This window comes from Sinohyriopsis cumingii, chromosome 17 (genome assembly GCF_028554795.1).
Source record: "Sinohyriopsis cumingii isolate HCF-2022 chromosome 17, ASM2855479v2, whole genome shotgun sequence".
Classification (NCBI taxonomy): Eukaryota; Metazoa; Mollusca; class Bivalvia; order Unionida; family Unionidae; genus Sinohyriopsis; species Sinohyriopsis cumingii.
This window is the reverse complement of record NC_142977.1, coordinates 18,045,306-18,060,064: the sequence shown is the minus strand read 5'-3', so window position 1 is coordinate 18,060,064 and position 14,759 is coordinate 18,045,306. Positions and strand designations below refer to the sequence as shown.

Sequence of the window (14,759 nt, the reverse complement as noted above, 5' to 3'; positions counted from 1 at the left end):
GATGTGAATTAACAATAAAACCGGAGAGAACACGTTTAAATAAATTTTAAAAAACAGTGTGAGAAATCAAGCTAACTCTATGATCTGAAGACGTTATTGACCACTTGCTCGACCAGTTTGATTAAGAGACCATAACTTGTTTTATGATGAGAGCAAGATGTGGGAAATATATACTTTTCGATCAGTCAATGACTATCCAGTTAGCATGGAACATTTGCAAATTACCATATACCGACTGAAATATCAACTATTTTAAAATAGAAGTATGTTTACGTGTCTAACAAATTTGTAGCCTGGAATGTTATGATATTATCCATTACAAAGCTAGCCATTTCGGACAAGTATTAGTTTGTGATTAGATTATTATTCAAAGTTTCCTTGAAATTCACTGTTTGTTTGATCCTTATTTAGAATCCATGACGTTAGATTTTAATAAATACTTTTTCGCCTACTATTTCCAAAGTAACACACACACACACACACACACACACACACATTAATATTTATATAGCACACCCTCTTTAAACTTTATTATCTAGTTGTGCATTATTTGTTTCTAGATAAAAGAAATGTAGTTTCATTCGGGAATTTGTATTCATTCTGAATCCAAAGAGCATTAATGTAACACTAACCTGTTCGCAATTTGCCATGCGTTAGACAGCATAAACGTTGTTTGATTCGTGAGTAAAAGCTTATTTTCAGATCACGGTGGCTGGTCGCATTGGGAAGAATGGAGTCAATGCAGTTCACAGTGTGGCATGGGATTAAAGAAACGACAAAGGAAATGCGACAATCCCCCACCGTCACTGTACGGGCATTACTGCATTGGTGATTCCTCAGATTATGCCCTGTGTAATGGGACTGATTGTGAAATTATTACAGGTCAGTTACACAAAGTTTGTCAAGCACATTGTTTATATTTCCAATGATTAACTTACTCTTGATTTGTTTATAATAATACTAATAATAATGAGGACTTTGTATAGCGCCTAATCTTTAGAAGCTCTAAGCGCTTTACAACATTAGACAACACCTATAAGATAAAAAGACATATAATAATATGATTACAAAAACAAACACCATGAAATGAGAAAACATTTAAAAGAAAATAAAAAACATGCTGAGAATATTTCAGGGAGGAAACATTATTAGGTCTTTAAGTTTGTTCTTGCAGTCGAAATAAGTGAGTTTTGAGAGCTCTCTTGAATGTGATCACTGTGCCTTTGTGTCTAAGTTCAGTGGGCATATTCATTCCACGTTGCTGGGCCCTGGTATGCAAAAGAACGCTGTCCATATGACTTTGTTTTCATAGTGGGAATAATGAGTATACGACTGTCAGAAGAGGAGCGTAAGTATATTGCTGGTGTGTACACATGGGTGAGGTCAGATAGGTATGTTGGACTAAAGTTCGACAGTGAAACGTAGCACAGAGAACAAATTTTGTGTTTGATCCTGGATTGAATGGATAGCCAGTGTAGGGTACAGAGCAGCGGGGATGTGTGCTCTGATCGTGGTGCTCTAAGTATGATCCGAACAGCTGTGTTTTGAACTTTTTGAAGTTTCTGGAGCAGATATTGAGATGAACCAGACAGAATTGAGTTACAATAGTCCAGTCTTGAAAGTACTAATGAACACACAAGTGTTTTAGTGGCATCAACTGAAAGATATTTGCGAACTAAGCTGATGCGTCTCAGCTCAAGATATGCAGCCTTGCATATGTTCGTGACATGTTGGTGCAATGTGAGGGTACTGATTGTGTGAATTTAATGTTGACGTTGCTGATATTTATTGTTTGAGGTAAAGGATGTGAATGAGAAAGTCTTTTTGTTGTGATCAGAATGGCATCAGTTTTATCATCATTCATCTGCAGCTTGTTACATGTCATCCATGATTTCACAGAAATGCACCTCTCTACACCTTGGATGGTAGCATCAACTTCAGTTGGGTTGCTAGATTTGTATATTTGGGTTTCATAGCGTACAATTGGTGAGACAATGGATGATGATCTATGACACTTGAGAGCGACCGAGTGTATAGAATGAACAGAACAGGTCCACCACAACATAGATCAACTGGGCTGGAGTGTATTCCATTTGCATATACAATTTGTGTCCTGTTGACCAAGTAGGACTTGAACCCACAGTAGGGCTGTATCATGAATGCCAAATACATGCTGGAGACGGTGAAGTAATATATCATGGTCTATTGTGTCAAATGCTGCAGACAAATCAAGGAGGGTGAGGACTGTAATCTTTCCGCTATCCAACGCAGACAGAATGTCATTAACTACTTTTAGAAAAGGGCGATATACAGATTGTACATTGCTAAAAAGACTGTTTGAATTTAGATACGATACAAGCTGGGATAGAACAACCTTTTCTAAGATTTTTGCTATGAATGGGAGATTAGAAACTGGGCGGTAGTTCTTTAAATCGTTATGGTCTAGTGTTGGTTTCTTCAGCAAAGGCTTTACAATGGCAGTTTTGAAAAATGATGGAAATTCCCTGGATGAGAGAGATGTATTAATAACATCAGTTAGTGAAGGCAATACTGGATCTAAGCACTCAAGCAGCAGTGATGTTGGAATTGGATCAAGTTCACATGACTTTGGTGCACTCTTCATCAGGATTGAACGTACGAAATCCATAGAGACAGGTTCAAATGCTGCTAATGGTTGCCGCTCAAATTCTGTATCCCAAATGTATGGTGACGACGAGTCAGTTGAAATTGTGGTGTCAAGCTTATCTCTAATGGTTTGTACTTTGTCATGGAAGAAATTTGCAAATATGTCCGGAAGGTCGACGAGAGAAGGTAGTTGGAAGTGGCGGTCTCTTTTAGCAGTGCGAAGCTGGTCCCTAACACTGCTATACCATGGAGTACACTTTTGAATTGATACTCTGCACTTGGTAGCTGGGGCATGTTTGTCAAGCAATGAACGCAGACAGTTATCGAGTTGTTCTGCAGTAGGAGGTAAGAAAGTTGTTAGGTTAGCGTGGATGTCGTGCATTAGTTTGATTCTATTTATCATACGTACGTTTCTCTTAGTAGCAGATAAAGGTAGAGGGTTAGGGACTGATACGTCAAGATGACATATAATGCAGAGGTGATCTGATCCAAGGTCATGGGATACCAGGGAGGACCGTAGAATGTTATCATCAGGTCTATGAAGAATCCAGTCTAAAATGTGACCATGTTTATGGGTGGGTTGGTTAACTGACTGTTTGAGGTTGAAAACATTAATGGAAAATATGAGTTTTGATGTGCTTGTGTTTCCGGGACAGTCAAAGTGAAAGTTGAAATCTCCAAGAATAATCAGGTTGCCACCTATCGAATTTCCATAGTCAAGGAGATTCGGAAACTGCTCCAAAAAGAGAGTCAGCCAGCTTGTTTTTTCTATTAGGAGGAGGGCGGTATAGGCAGAAAAAAATGGACTGACCTTTTCTCCAGTGTGAGTGTGGTTTGGACTAGTTCAAACGATGTGTGGTCGAAATTGAATGTCGTGGTGCGCTTAAGACGTTTTATCATGGAGTTCTTTGTGATGACAGCAATTCCACCTCCGCGAGAATTACGGGAGAACGACTTCATAGAGTAACCAGTGGGTGTTAGATCCGCACACTTGGGCTCATCTCCTGACGTTTTTAGCCATGTAATGCTAAAATAAGGGAGATAACTGGAATTCTTTTTCCTGTTCTACGCTGGCCAGCTTTGAAACAACGTTTCTTTTTTCCCTTCTGTTTACATTTAGGTAATGATGAATGTAGTCCCAGTTCGTTTAGTCTAGAGCACAATGTAGTGTGGAGAGCCAAGGAGTGATCATGTAAAGCAATTAATGAGGGTCCATCGTAGCATGAACGGGTTGACTGGCGAGTATCACGTGATGGCGGTTTTTTCAAAAACAGTGGAGCATGACAGCTGAGAAAAAGTCTTATTGTTCTCATTTCCAAAACAAGGAGATGAAGAAACAGATACGAATTTAACAGCCAATACGTAATGAACACAATAACGAAGATGAAAACAGGCATCAAGCACAAATATCATGAAAACGGCGCTAAAAAACGGATCAGCTGCTTCATGCCGGTAAAGCGATAGCGGCCATCTTGTTTTTATTTTTTAATGTTTTATGGTTTACTGTTTTTATTTATGATTTATCTAGTCATCTAAATCTATCCTGTTATCTTCCAAAGTGGTTAATATCATGTTTTGTTTGTTTAGCAACAATTAATAGTCTGATAAACGTTTTCACTTCTCTCACATTGAAGTTTTAATTGCATATATCATTTTGGTCTTATTAGAGTCTGCTATAAAGTGTTCAGTCAAAGAGGTTAATGCTTTCTCGTACAAGGATCATTTGTAGTTTTGTTTCTGTTTTTCAAGAAAATATGTAATTAACTTACTTCAACCATTAACTTATGTTGTCAATAACAGTATGTATTTAATAAATTGAAAATTTTGCTTGCATAAAGGAATCTATATAGAAGTAATTTTGCACCTAAATTGAGTTCACTGCATATGACCTTAATACAAGTTGCAGATTTTTACATGTTTTCTTAATATGACCATAGTTCCATCAACACATGCACCTGAAATTTGTTTGGACACTTTGGGCGACTGTGCCACTGTTAATCATTCCTTGGGAGTTTGTATGGACAAGGCTCATGCAAGGGCAGTTTGCCGAAAATACTGTGGACTTTGCGCTTTGGGTAATTAAAACAAAACTGTGAAATACTTTAAATAAATACTAACCTAGCTAATACGTTATAATGTAATTTGTTTGATTCATGTTCAAGAATGACAGTAAGTGATACCTAATCTACAAAATATTTGCAAAAACACTAAAATTTAATTACTTTGAATAACTGGAAAGAATAGGAATTTAAGTTCAACTCTTATTTACCATATTTTAATTTGGGCATAACTGATGCAGCCACTGTTTGTTCACCAAACATCTAAGAAACTCTTTCACTTTGGAATATGTTTACAAGTACAAAGTGTCCTAGAGATGTTCCAAGATTTAAAGAGAAAATATAAAATATAGTTTAAGTATAATATCATCGAGAAAGTTAGACATATTCGTAATATGCGAAACAATATAGTATCATGCTGTTGAAATAGAGTACGTGAAAACGCAAACATAGCTGGACATTCGTGCAAGGAACGAAACTAGGCAATTGCAACACTCAGCAAATTTAAAGGGTAGGCCTTGTCAGAAAACAATTAATGACTTTTTTCAGTTGATGGCGGATGGTCTGGATGGATGGAGTGGTCTAGCTGCTCCACGACATGTGATTCTGGCAATAAAGGAAGAATTCGTGTCTGCAACAACCCAACCCCAGCCAACAGAGGGGATAACTGCGTAGGAGTTTCAAAGGAAACCTCCCCATGTGTCCTCCGAATCTGTCCTGGTATTTCTTGAATTGCATATGTGTTCTCGTTTTCATCCCTTGCTAGTCCTAATCTAGTAAAATTTACCATTTATTCATAAAGGCTACCCTACTTATTGTAATAGCGTGGCTGTTTCCGACCAAAAACTAAAAACAGCAACAAAAGCATTACATGCAGTATTTCAAATTATCCCTTTATCATAATCATTTTTTAAAATTTCATCTACACTTAAACCCCTCACCTCCTCCTTATCCTGCTCTTTCTATTACTACTACCACCACAAGTACAAATGTAATCCTGCTGCTGTTGCTACAACTACTACTACAATTACTAATGTTGCTGATACTTCTGACATTGTCATAACCTTGACAGCCAACTCAGTTTTCATTTTCATGGTCACTACCAGTAACTTGACTACTGGTGATGCAGTCATAATTGCTCTTCATCAAAGAGAAGCCTGAGCATAATATGAGATTTATTTAAACTTAGTTTCTTTAATGATGACTACATACATACCGAACTCCCGGAGCAGCAGTACATTTCTCCTACGATTTTGAATCTTTTCGTCGTAGTCATCAGGTTTATCACAATATGTAGCATCTGTTGTAATAGGCATTAATGCTAATGATTTCAATTGAAAGAATTTACAATTTAGTAATTATGAGATTTACGTGTACTGTTCCTCATGAACGTCATTTGAAGATGAGGGTAATATTCCACGCATAAAAGTCATTAATAATATATATATATATATATATATATATATATATATATATATATATATATATATATATATATATATATATATATATATATATATGGGTTTACGTAATATAATTCGTTACAGATGCATTGGTAATGGACTTTGTTCAACTTTGTACAATATTTTGTTATTCGTAATGAAATTGCAACGGCTATTAAGCTGTAAAATTGTTATGTTTCTGAGCCTTAGAGTTCACATAAACGTATTCAATTCAATTATGTCAGACATTATATTCTATATCTATTATGCACAGTTCATGGAGATTGGTCGGTATGGAGCGACTGGAGTATCTGCAGTGCAACTTGTGGAACAGGGCTTACACATAGGAGGAGGACGTGTGACAACCCAAGACCATCGTACGATGGAAATGTTTGTTTCGGAGACCCAGTCGAGTACAATTTGTGTACATTAGTGCCTTGTTCAGGTATTGATAGTTCAGAGGCTTCAGAGTCATATTCTTTACTTCCGCCACTCTCCAGCATAGACAACAGTTAATTTATGAAAAAGCTGTATCGTCGGCATCATTGGAATATGGTATCGGTTATGCACCTGTTTAAAAGAGTCTAAGAGAAGAGGTACACTATACCATAATAAATATCAATACACATATATATATATATATAAAGCTAAAGGTGAAGTTATGAAACATTTGTCTAGGAAACTTGCTGAGTCTATATCCTCCCTCGTCTATCTCTCTTTCTTCTCAATGTATTACACTATTTTGATGCCAGTTAGTATGCGTAATTTTTAGTAGACATGTGATGCATATGGTATGTGCAGTTTTGAATGTGCTGAAGAATTCATAATCGTGATGTGTGACAGTGATATAATCCATAGTGTCTTTGAATGAATTGACAATAATCCCAAATGAGTGTTTTAGACCAAAACGTCAATTATTACTTTGTAATTCCACTGAATAATTTAAATAAATGATTCTTCTCAAATTGTATCTCAGCAAAACAGTAAATGATCCACAAAATGAACTTAAAAGAAAAACATGAATCACAATGTTTAAATATATAATAATTTCACTTGACTTAAGACACACATGAATCAATAGAATACGGATTCTCTCACACAGAAAAATACCGAATTTGTAGGCAAGACCAGATATCTTTAAAAAATGACAAACATCAGGCTCGCCAAAAAATCTGCCATTAACCACTGAAGAAAAACAAGCAAAAATTATAAATTACATATAAATTAAACGGATTCATCTTAGTGCTAACCTTATCTCAATAACTCGATTTAATCTTTTTTAAATGGTTGCGGTCAGTTGTTGTTTGTTTGTTATTTTGTCCATATCACAAGGGATTCTAGAAAATAACTTGATTAATAATATCGTATTATTTCCAGATTTGGTATATGGCATTCACTTGACACTGATTTCTACTGTTCTCTGAATTCATGGAATTAGTTGAGACCTCAGGTCGCCCGTGCCCCTGACTTTAATTTTTGCAACATAATTTTGATAATATTTTTTGGATTTCAATCAAATCTGGCATGAAGCTTTATATCCATGAGACCTTGACGATTCTAATCTCACGCCTTCCATATAATGACTTACAAGAGTTATTGTCCCTAATTGCACGCCCTCATTTTGTTATTATTTCGATACCATAACATTAAAACGTTTAATAAGATATATTGCATTTCAAAACATTTAAATAGTCGATCATTTCTCTAGTTCTTTTGTCTTCATAGACGTTCTCGTCTCATGATTGTTTCTGTCCAAATGTTATTTGTTCTTAATTTGCAATTTACTTCACACATGTCATTGTGGAAATCATACTTTGTAATGTAAACAGCAAAGTCCTTCATTTGCAAGGTATTGTTGGAAAATATTTAATTACGGATCTGTGAATGTCTTGTTTCACAAAAAGTAATAGGATATACGATACACCTGTCAGTCGATAGTCACGTTGCATCCAAAATGTATAGCATCTAGTCAGTGATATCGTTAACCTGTTTAAAACTATGCAGGTTTTATTGTTGAAATACTGAGTTGTACATTTAATGCAAAACATGAAGTGCACATTTTGGGAAATATTTTAAATTACTTGCAAAGGAGGACCTATATAAATCGTACATTTCTTCTACATGACTTGTTTAATTGAAACACTGATGAGTATTCCATGTAGTTAGAAATTATGCAAAAAAAAGAGTAAACTGTGCTTCATTTAAAATGCGCATCAATCCATGGTTCTATATCCATGAATGACAACAGGTCACCCTAATAGCGCCTTTTCTCATTTGTGCATATTATCAGTATCCCCAATTTGCAACTATGCTTGATCTCTTGTAGTGAATGGGGTATGGACGTCGTGGGGATCGTGGACGACATGCAGCGCTACCTGCGGAAGAGGAATTCATCACCGAAGCAGGACCTGCACGAACCCGTCCCCTTATAACGGGTGGAAATATTGTGATGGTGACTCATCTGAATACATCGACTGTCAGATTAGGTCATGCGAAGGTTCGTTTGTTCTTATTTAAAACTAATACACTTAATAGTTTTCAAGCAAATGAGTCCTTGTTTCACGTAAAATATATAGTGTTTTAATAATGTTCAGTATTTTCAAACCAAAGATTACTCATTCTGACCTTTTTTTGACGCTAGATTCATTACGATGACATCAACGCGAATCTATTAGACGAATGCAACATATGTGTACAAAAGTTTTAACATAACTACCCCTGATACGACAATGCACTCATTATTATGTAGCCAGAAAGTTAAGCTTTAGATAATGTTTATATCGCCGGTGACGAAATTGCTCATGAAAGGTTTGTTTTGGTTTTAGTGAATGGTGGATGGACAACATGGGGATCATGGACAAATTGCAGTGCCAGTTGTGGAAAAGGAATTCATCACCGCAGCAGAACATGTACTAGCCCATCTCCAGCAAACGGTGGGAAATATTGTGACGGGGTCCCTATTGAGTATACTGAGTGCGAAACTGCGTTGTGTGAAGGTTTGTCCCAGATGGTGGTGTCATGTATGTCACATAGAAATTCATAATTCTGTTGGGTATTGCCAAAATACACAATACCGGTCTTTCAGTAGATTTTGACAGTCACCGTTTACCATATACCTAAAAAGAAAAACCTTGATAACCACCAGAACAATATACAAATAAGATATATATACACTAAAAGACACACACACACACACACACACACACACACATATATATATATATATATATATATATATATATATATATATATATATATATATATATATATATATATATATATATATATATATAAAACGATGGAGAATGATGAAAATGCTGTTTTTTGTACTATTGGAGAATGCATGATAACATAAAGTGATGTTGTTAAAGGAAAGGAATGTTATCATGCATGCAGCAAAGTTTTTGTTTTTACAATTCTTTCCCCTTTTAGAGTTGGAGTAGCGTCCGTGGTTACGGCATCATTCATTCTGCCCGCATGCAGTGCTCCATTTACACTCGAATAAGTACACAACCCATCAAAAGGATGGACCTAGTCGTGGATATAGACAAGTGTATTTAGAAGAGATAATTTCATGTCAACCCAGTAGTAAATTCTAAGTACCTTCAATTCGAATCAATATGAGAGACATTAAGGCTTGCAAAAGCTAATATAGATGCTGATTATCTGACGGTAATTAGATACGGAGAAAGAATATCATGATGCATGCAAGATACGTGTAAGATAAGATATACCGTCCGTTACTGAGATTCAAATCGGTATGTAGTGCGATGAGAGGGTGTAGAGATGTCCCTGATACCAGGAATTTTCTACTTGGACTCATTACACTACTTCATGTTGACCTGTGGTGAAGAGGGCTCGGTGTGATTACAAATCTGTCAAAATTTAAACAGTGACAATGATAAATTTAGTTTGCATATATATCCAGATGTCTGACGATCGCCATTACGACCGAGGAAGCACATGATTGTGTCGTAAATTATCACAAAATACGTGACCTCAAAGAACGGATGCAAGGTCCAATTGAGTAAGGATATACAGATTCGGAGAACACTACAATTAGAAACTTCAAATCTCAGAAATGTGCAAGAAAAGTTTAAGTCGCTGATGTTCACCGATTCATCAGTGATCGAATCAAGGAAAATATATACAGTGATAATGAAATTGAATAGATCAATTAGAGAGGTACTTTACTATTAATGTACGATGTTATCCACACCTATAAACACGGGGAGCAGTTTTGAAATGCACCACAAGCACTCGGAGACTATTTCAGAAGGTACAGCCTAACAGAGAAACAAAGCCATCGAGGAAAATTTTAGGCACTCCGAGGCGCAAACATACAATGTTTAGTAGAATTTGAGTTGATGCAAGTCTCAGCGATGGGTGTTTTGATCTCATTTGGACGGACGCCTTTTCGACTGATACATTATTTTGTAATGCGAGGGAATTGTATGATACAGAAGAAAAGCAATTGCTTATCTGCAAAGGCTGACTTACAACTTTTTACTACTATAAAGCAAACATATGGTTGGCCGTTTGATGGATATCATATAACTCTGATATATATAACTCAGATTAATTAAGTCAATTAAAATATAAACTAACTAATTGCTGTTTATCTGATTAGATTATAAAAAAGCCCACGAAAAATTGACGCAGTATTCTCATTATTCAATGGCTGATGGTCTCACCTTCTGGAACCACGTTATTATGCTAAAGCTATTAACAATACAGTAGTTGTATTAGCAATCACGGGCCCAAACAGATACTGTAAAAATGCAGCCGATTTGTACATATGCGTTCATTATTTGTTACTTAAGTCGGAATATGTCCAATTTACCTACATAGACATCAATTAACATGAATAAGTCTGCGCACAATTCGCATAGTAAAACCGAAAAATACGCACGAACTAATAACATTCCATTCCGAGTATATGCAGCGAAACATCGGGCAGCCTATTGCGTTGTATACATTTGGCGCTCGGACCGATCTGGTGGCATAGTGTTTAGAGTGTCCGCCTCGGATACAACATTGTACTAATAGCTGACTCGCTAGGCGCTCAGCATTAAGAGGTTAGTGTTAGGAATGGTTGACCTGGCATCAAGATAATATGATTGGGTCGTACATCATGCTACATGTCTGCGGCATGATTCCCTAGTGCTAGACACCAATATAACTGCCACACTGCAGACTTTATAACGATATGACTGAAAGGTTTTCAAAGCTACGTTCAAAAGCAAAATCACACACACACACACACACACATCTGGTGATACCTCGCTGTATGGATCTTGTGACCCACACCAGGACAGGCATTGTTTAAATTCGAGTTATAAAAAAAAACTTACCTACCTTACGAAGGGTATGTCAACAAATATAGGTTTCTCAATTGAATTAAAGCTTTTCAGCTACAACATTCTTCTTCTAAATCAAATAAAGCAAATACTTCGTTGACTAAACTGTCAATATGTAAATCACTAGGACCATATGAACGCAAACTAGCACCAGTATAACATCTTCCGATTTAGTAAATATTTTGTCTTCCTTGTCCACAACATCAGCTGTGGCAAATGCTTATGGATCAGTCTACACTCTTGTCGGCCGAAACATGTAAACAGTTTTTCTGAAATCAGACCTCAGCTGACCTGATCGAGTGAATGTTGTGACATCACAAAGGATTTTCATGAGTGATCCAGTGTTGAATCTGTGCCAAACGTTTTATTGATTGAAAGGGCAGTTGCTCTTTGAATCGTAATTTTTAAACAAAACTCTGCTGCTAAATCTGATTAGCTATAAAATTATAGATTTGTGAAAAACTTCTTCAAATCACATCTTGGGGTATTTGTTTTTCATGTGCTAGATTTGCAAAGTGCAGCATCTGATTCAGAATTAAATGAAATGCCGAAAATGATGTATTCATTTTCTCTCTAATATTATCTTCCCAAAATAAAAATATGTACTAAAAATAACCCCTTATGCGTAATCGTTTAATATTGAATTAGAAAAAACTCTTCTTACTAAACATTTGCAATATGTCTATCGTTAGCTCAATAGTTATCCACTGAAGTTTCATTGTATTATCTGTAAAGGCACTGCGAAGTACATTTCTGTTTTCCACTAGTAAATGGTGCCTGGGCTCCATGGGGATTGTGGGCAGCCTGCAGCACTTCCTGTGGAACTGGCATTCGCCACAGGAGTAGGTCATGTACCAATCCTACTCCAGTTAACGGTGGGAAATACTGTGATGGTGACTCCGCTGAATACAAGGCATGCCAAATTAGTACTTGCGAAGGTTAGTACTCTTTTATAAATACCTCCGCTACAAAGATTTGTGGCAATGATAGGCCTTGCATAGAGTTCTAAATCAATACTCAGAGTATATTGTTTGCTTTCCTCGCTTGGTACCATTATTTCCAGAAACAAATTCACCTATGGTACTCTTGATGTTGTGAGAATTCGGACAGTAAAGAAGTCGACTTTTTCTGGTCTCCAATGCTGGTTTGAAATTACGCTGAAATTTACTTTTATGAACAAAAATGATTATAAACAGTAAAGATAATACTTACATTTATGTTTCAAAGATGACGGGGAATATCGTAATTGTTCGAACATATTCTAAAACAGTTGTGATGACATAAAGATAACTCCATCACTATCGAAAACCGTGGACAATATGTATTTATACGTTATTGAATAATTTTTGCTGTACCATAATGTAAGATTTGATACAATTCGAGAATTTATCTTCTCGCTCTGTTATACTTTGTTTCAGAATCAAAATATCAACAAAAATTTGCAAAAGCGAATGTTTTCCAGGAAATGGATTTGTGTATTTACACCATAAGATACATATTCAATTGAGACCTAATAACTGTACGTTAGCACGATCCTAAAACCGTTTGATAAGCAATGTTGTAATATATTACACACTAAATGACAACTATTTATTAAATAAGTGTACATCTCATTCTCATTATGTAACTGAACGTGCTTTGACAACTTGCTGAAAGACCATGTTTGCATTTTATTTTAGCTGTTTGATTTTATTATTATTATTTACCAATATACATTTACTATTGGTTTTACAGCATAATATGGCTCTTTAGAGATGAAATTGTATTTCTATGGTGACAAATTAACTAAATGGATATGACTACTTGTTAGCAAAAAACGACACTTGTGTATTATTTCCAGGGTGACTGTGCGGATTTACCGTTGTAGAAAGGAAGCAACCAATATTCACCTGCAGGTCTTATATAGCATATATTTGAGTAGTATTAAACAAGTACTATTATGCCGTAAATGATCTTTGTGAAAATGTTGCATTCGTAGTCGTTTTGTACTCGCAAAAAGTTAGAGGTCTGTGGAAAATATTTTCAGTTAACTGATGTACAATTCAGTTAGTAGATAATTAATAGCTGACAAGCTAAAGAAGACAAAGAAATAAACTGAATGAGGCTGGTCGAAGAAAATTCCTATAGTCTGTATTAACCATATCATTTGCAGAAGCTCTATGGGACGGAATATTTATATTGTGTTTCGACTAATTTTCATCAGCATGCGAGGAAAAGACAATCTTATGTACAGTGACATTATACATCTCCTGATGGCACTACATCACAAAATTAATTTCGTTGTATTTATTTATGCAGTATCTATAATTTAGAATTTTTAAAGATGTATTTATAACCTCACGTATTTTGTTGTCTCCGATACACATTGGCATTTTTCCATGAAGCAAACATTGTGCCATTTGCAAAGTACGGGTTTGTTTCAGTTAAAATTTCAGTGTGTAAAATTTCTGTGCAAAATATGCGGTTTTCTATAGAATATTCTATTTATTATTCTGGTGTTTGTTTATATATATATATATATATATATATATATATATATATATATATATATATATATATATATATATATATATATATATATATATAAAACATTTGGTATACTTAGGTATAAGCCATTTCTGCTTGGATAGTATCGTCCATATGTTTAACAAATACCTTTCATGAAGGAATTTTTAGGTGCTAGGTTAGTACTTCCTTAGGTGCAAAATATAAGCTTTTTATATAGATTGCGCTATTTTGGCATTGATTGGCTTAGAAATTGATTGTCACAGCCTTGCTGCTAAATTATATAACTCAACCACGTCTTTATCAATTGACATCTACAAAAGTACCTACTACTCTTATAACTATAGAACGCAGTTATTTAGGATGCATATTTTAACAAAATATGACTTTAACTTCGTACATTACACACCAAGACAGGCCAGACCAGTATTACATAAACTAAGTTTATCAATCAGGTAAACATTAATTTGTATAAAAGTATTAAGTATAATAAAATACGTCATTAGAGCATAAGTGTATATAATTAATATATCAATGTTAGTTAATAATTTTGTTTTTGATGCAGGCCACATAATTGACAATTGTATTGAAAATAATATTGTGTTTATATGATCTAACATGCACAAAGTTATTTACAAAATTACTTTAATATAGTATGTGATAAACTACTTAGTGGAAATTCAGACCTGAACCTAAATTCGTAAACCATCAAACCAGAAACAATCCATTTGGGAGCTGAGACCACCATAATGTACATGTAACACAAAGAA

The 14,759-nt window shown here is 35.3% G+C and overlaps 1 protein-coding gene across 2 annotated transcripts in view; it reads left to right on the top strand.

Annotated features, from left to right (window-relative positions):
* The window catches only part of LOC149777842 (coadhesin-like), a 60,310-nt gene that overhangs the window by 16,917 nt on the left and 28,634 nt on the right, over positions 1-14,759 (top strand). For both annotated transcript variants that reach the window (XM_089938911.1, XM_089938912.1), the window contains exons 8-14: positions 703-882; positions 4,563-4,700; positions 5,232-5,402; positions 6,399-6,569; positions 8,451-8,621; positions 8,950-9,120; positions 12,252-12,422. In XM_089938911.1, coding sequence (XP_089795037.1) covers positions 703-882; positions 4,563-4,700; positions 5,232-5,402; positions 6,399-6,569; positions 8,451-8,621; positions 8,950-9,120; positions 12,252-12,422 — 1,173 coding nt within the window. The remainder of the gene's footprint in view (positions 1-702; positions 883-4,562; positions 4,701-5,231; positions 5,403-6,398; positions 6,570-8,450; positions 8,622-8,949; positions 9,121-12,251; positions 12,423-14,759) is intronic.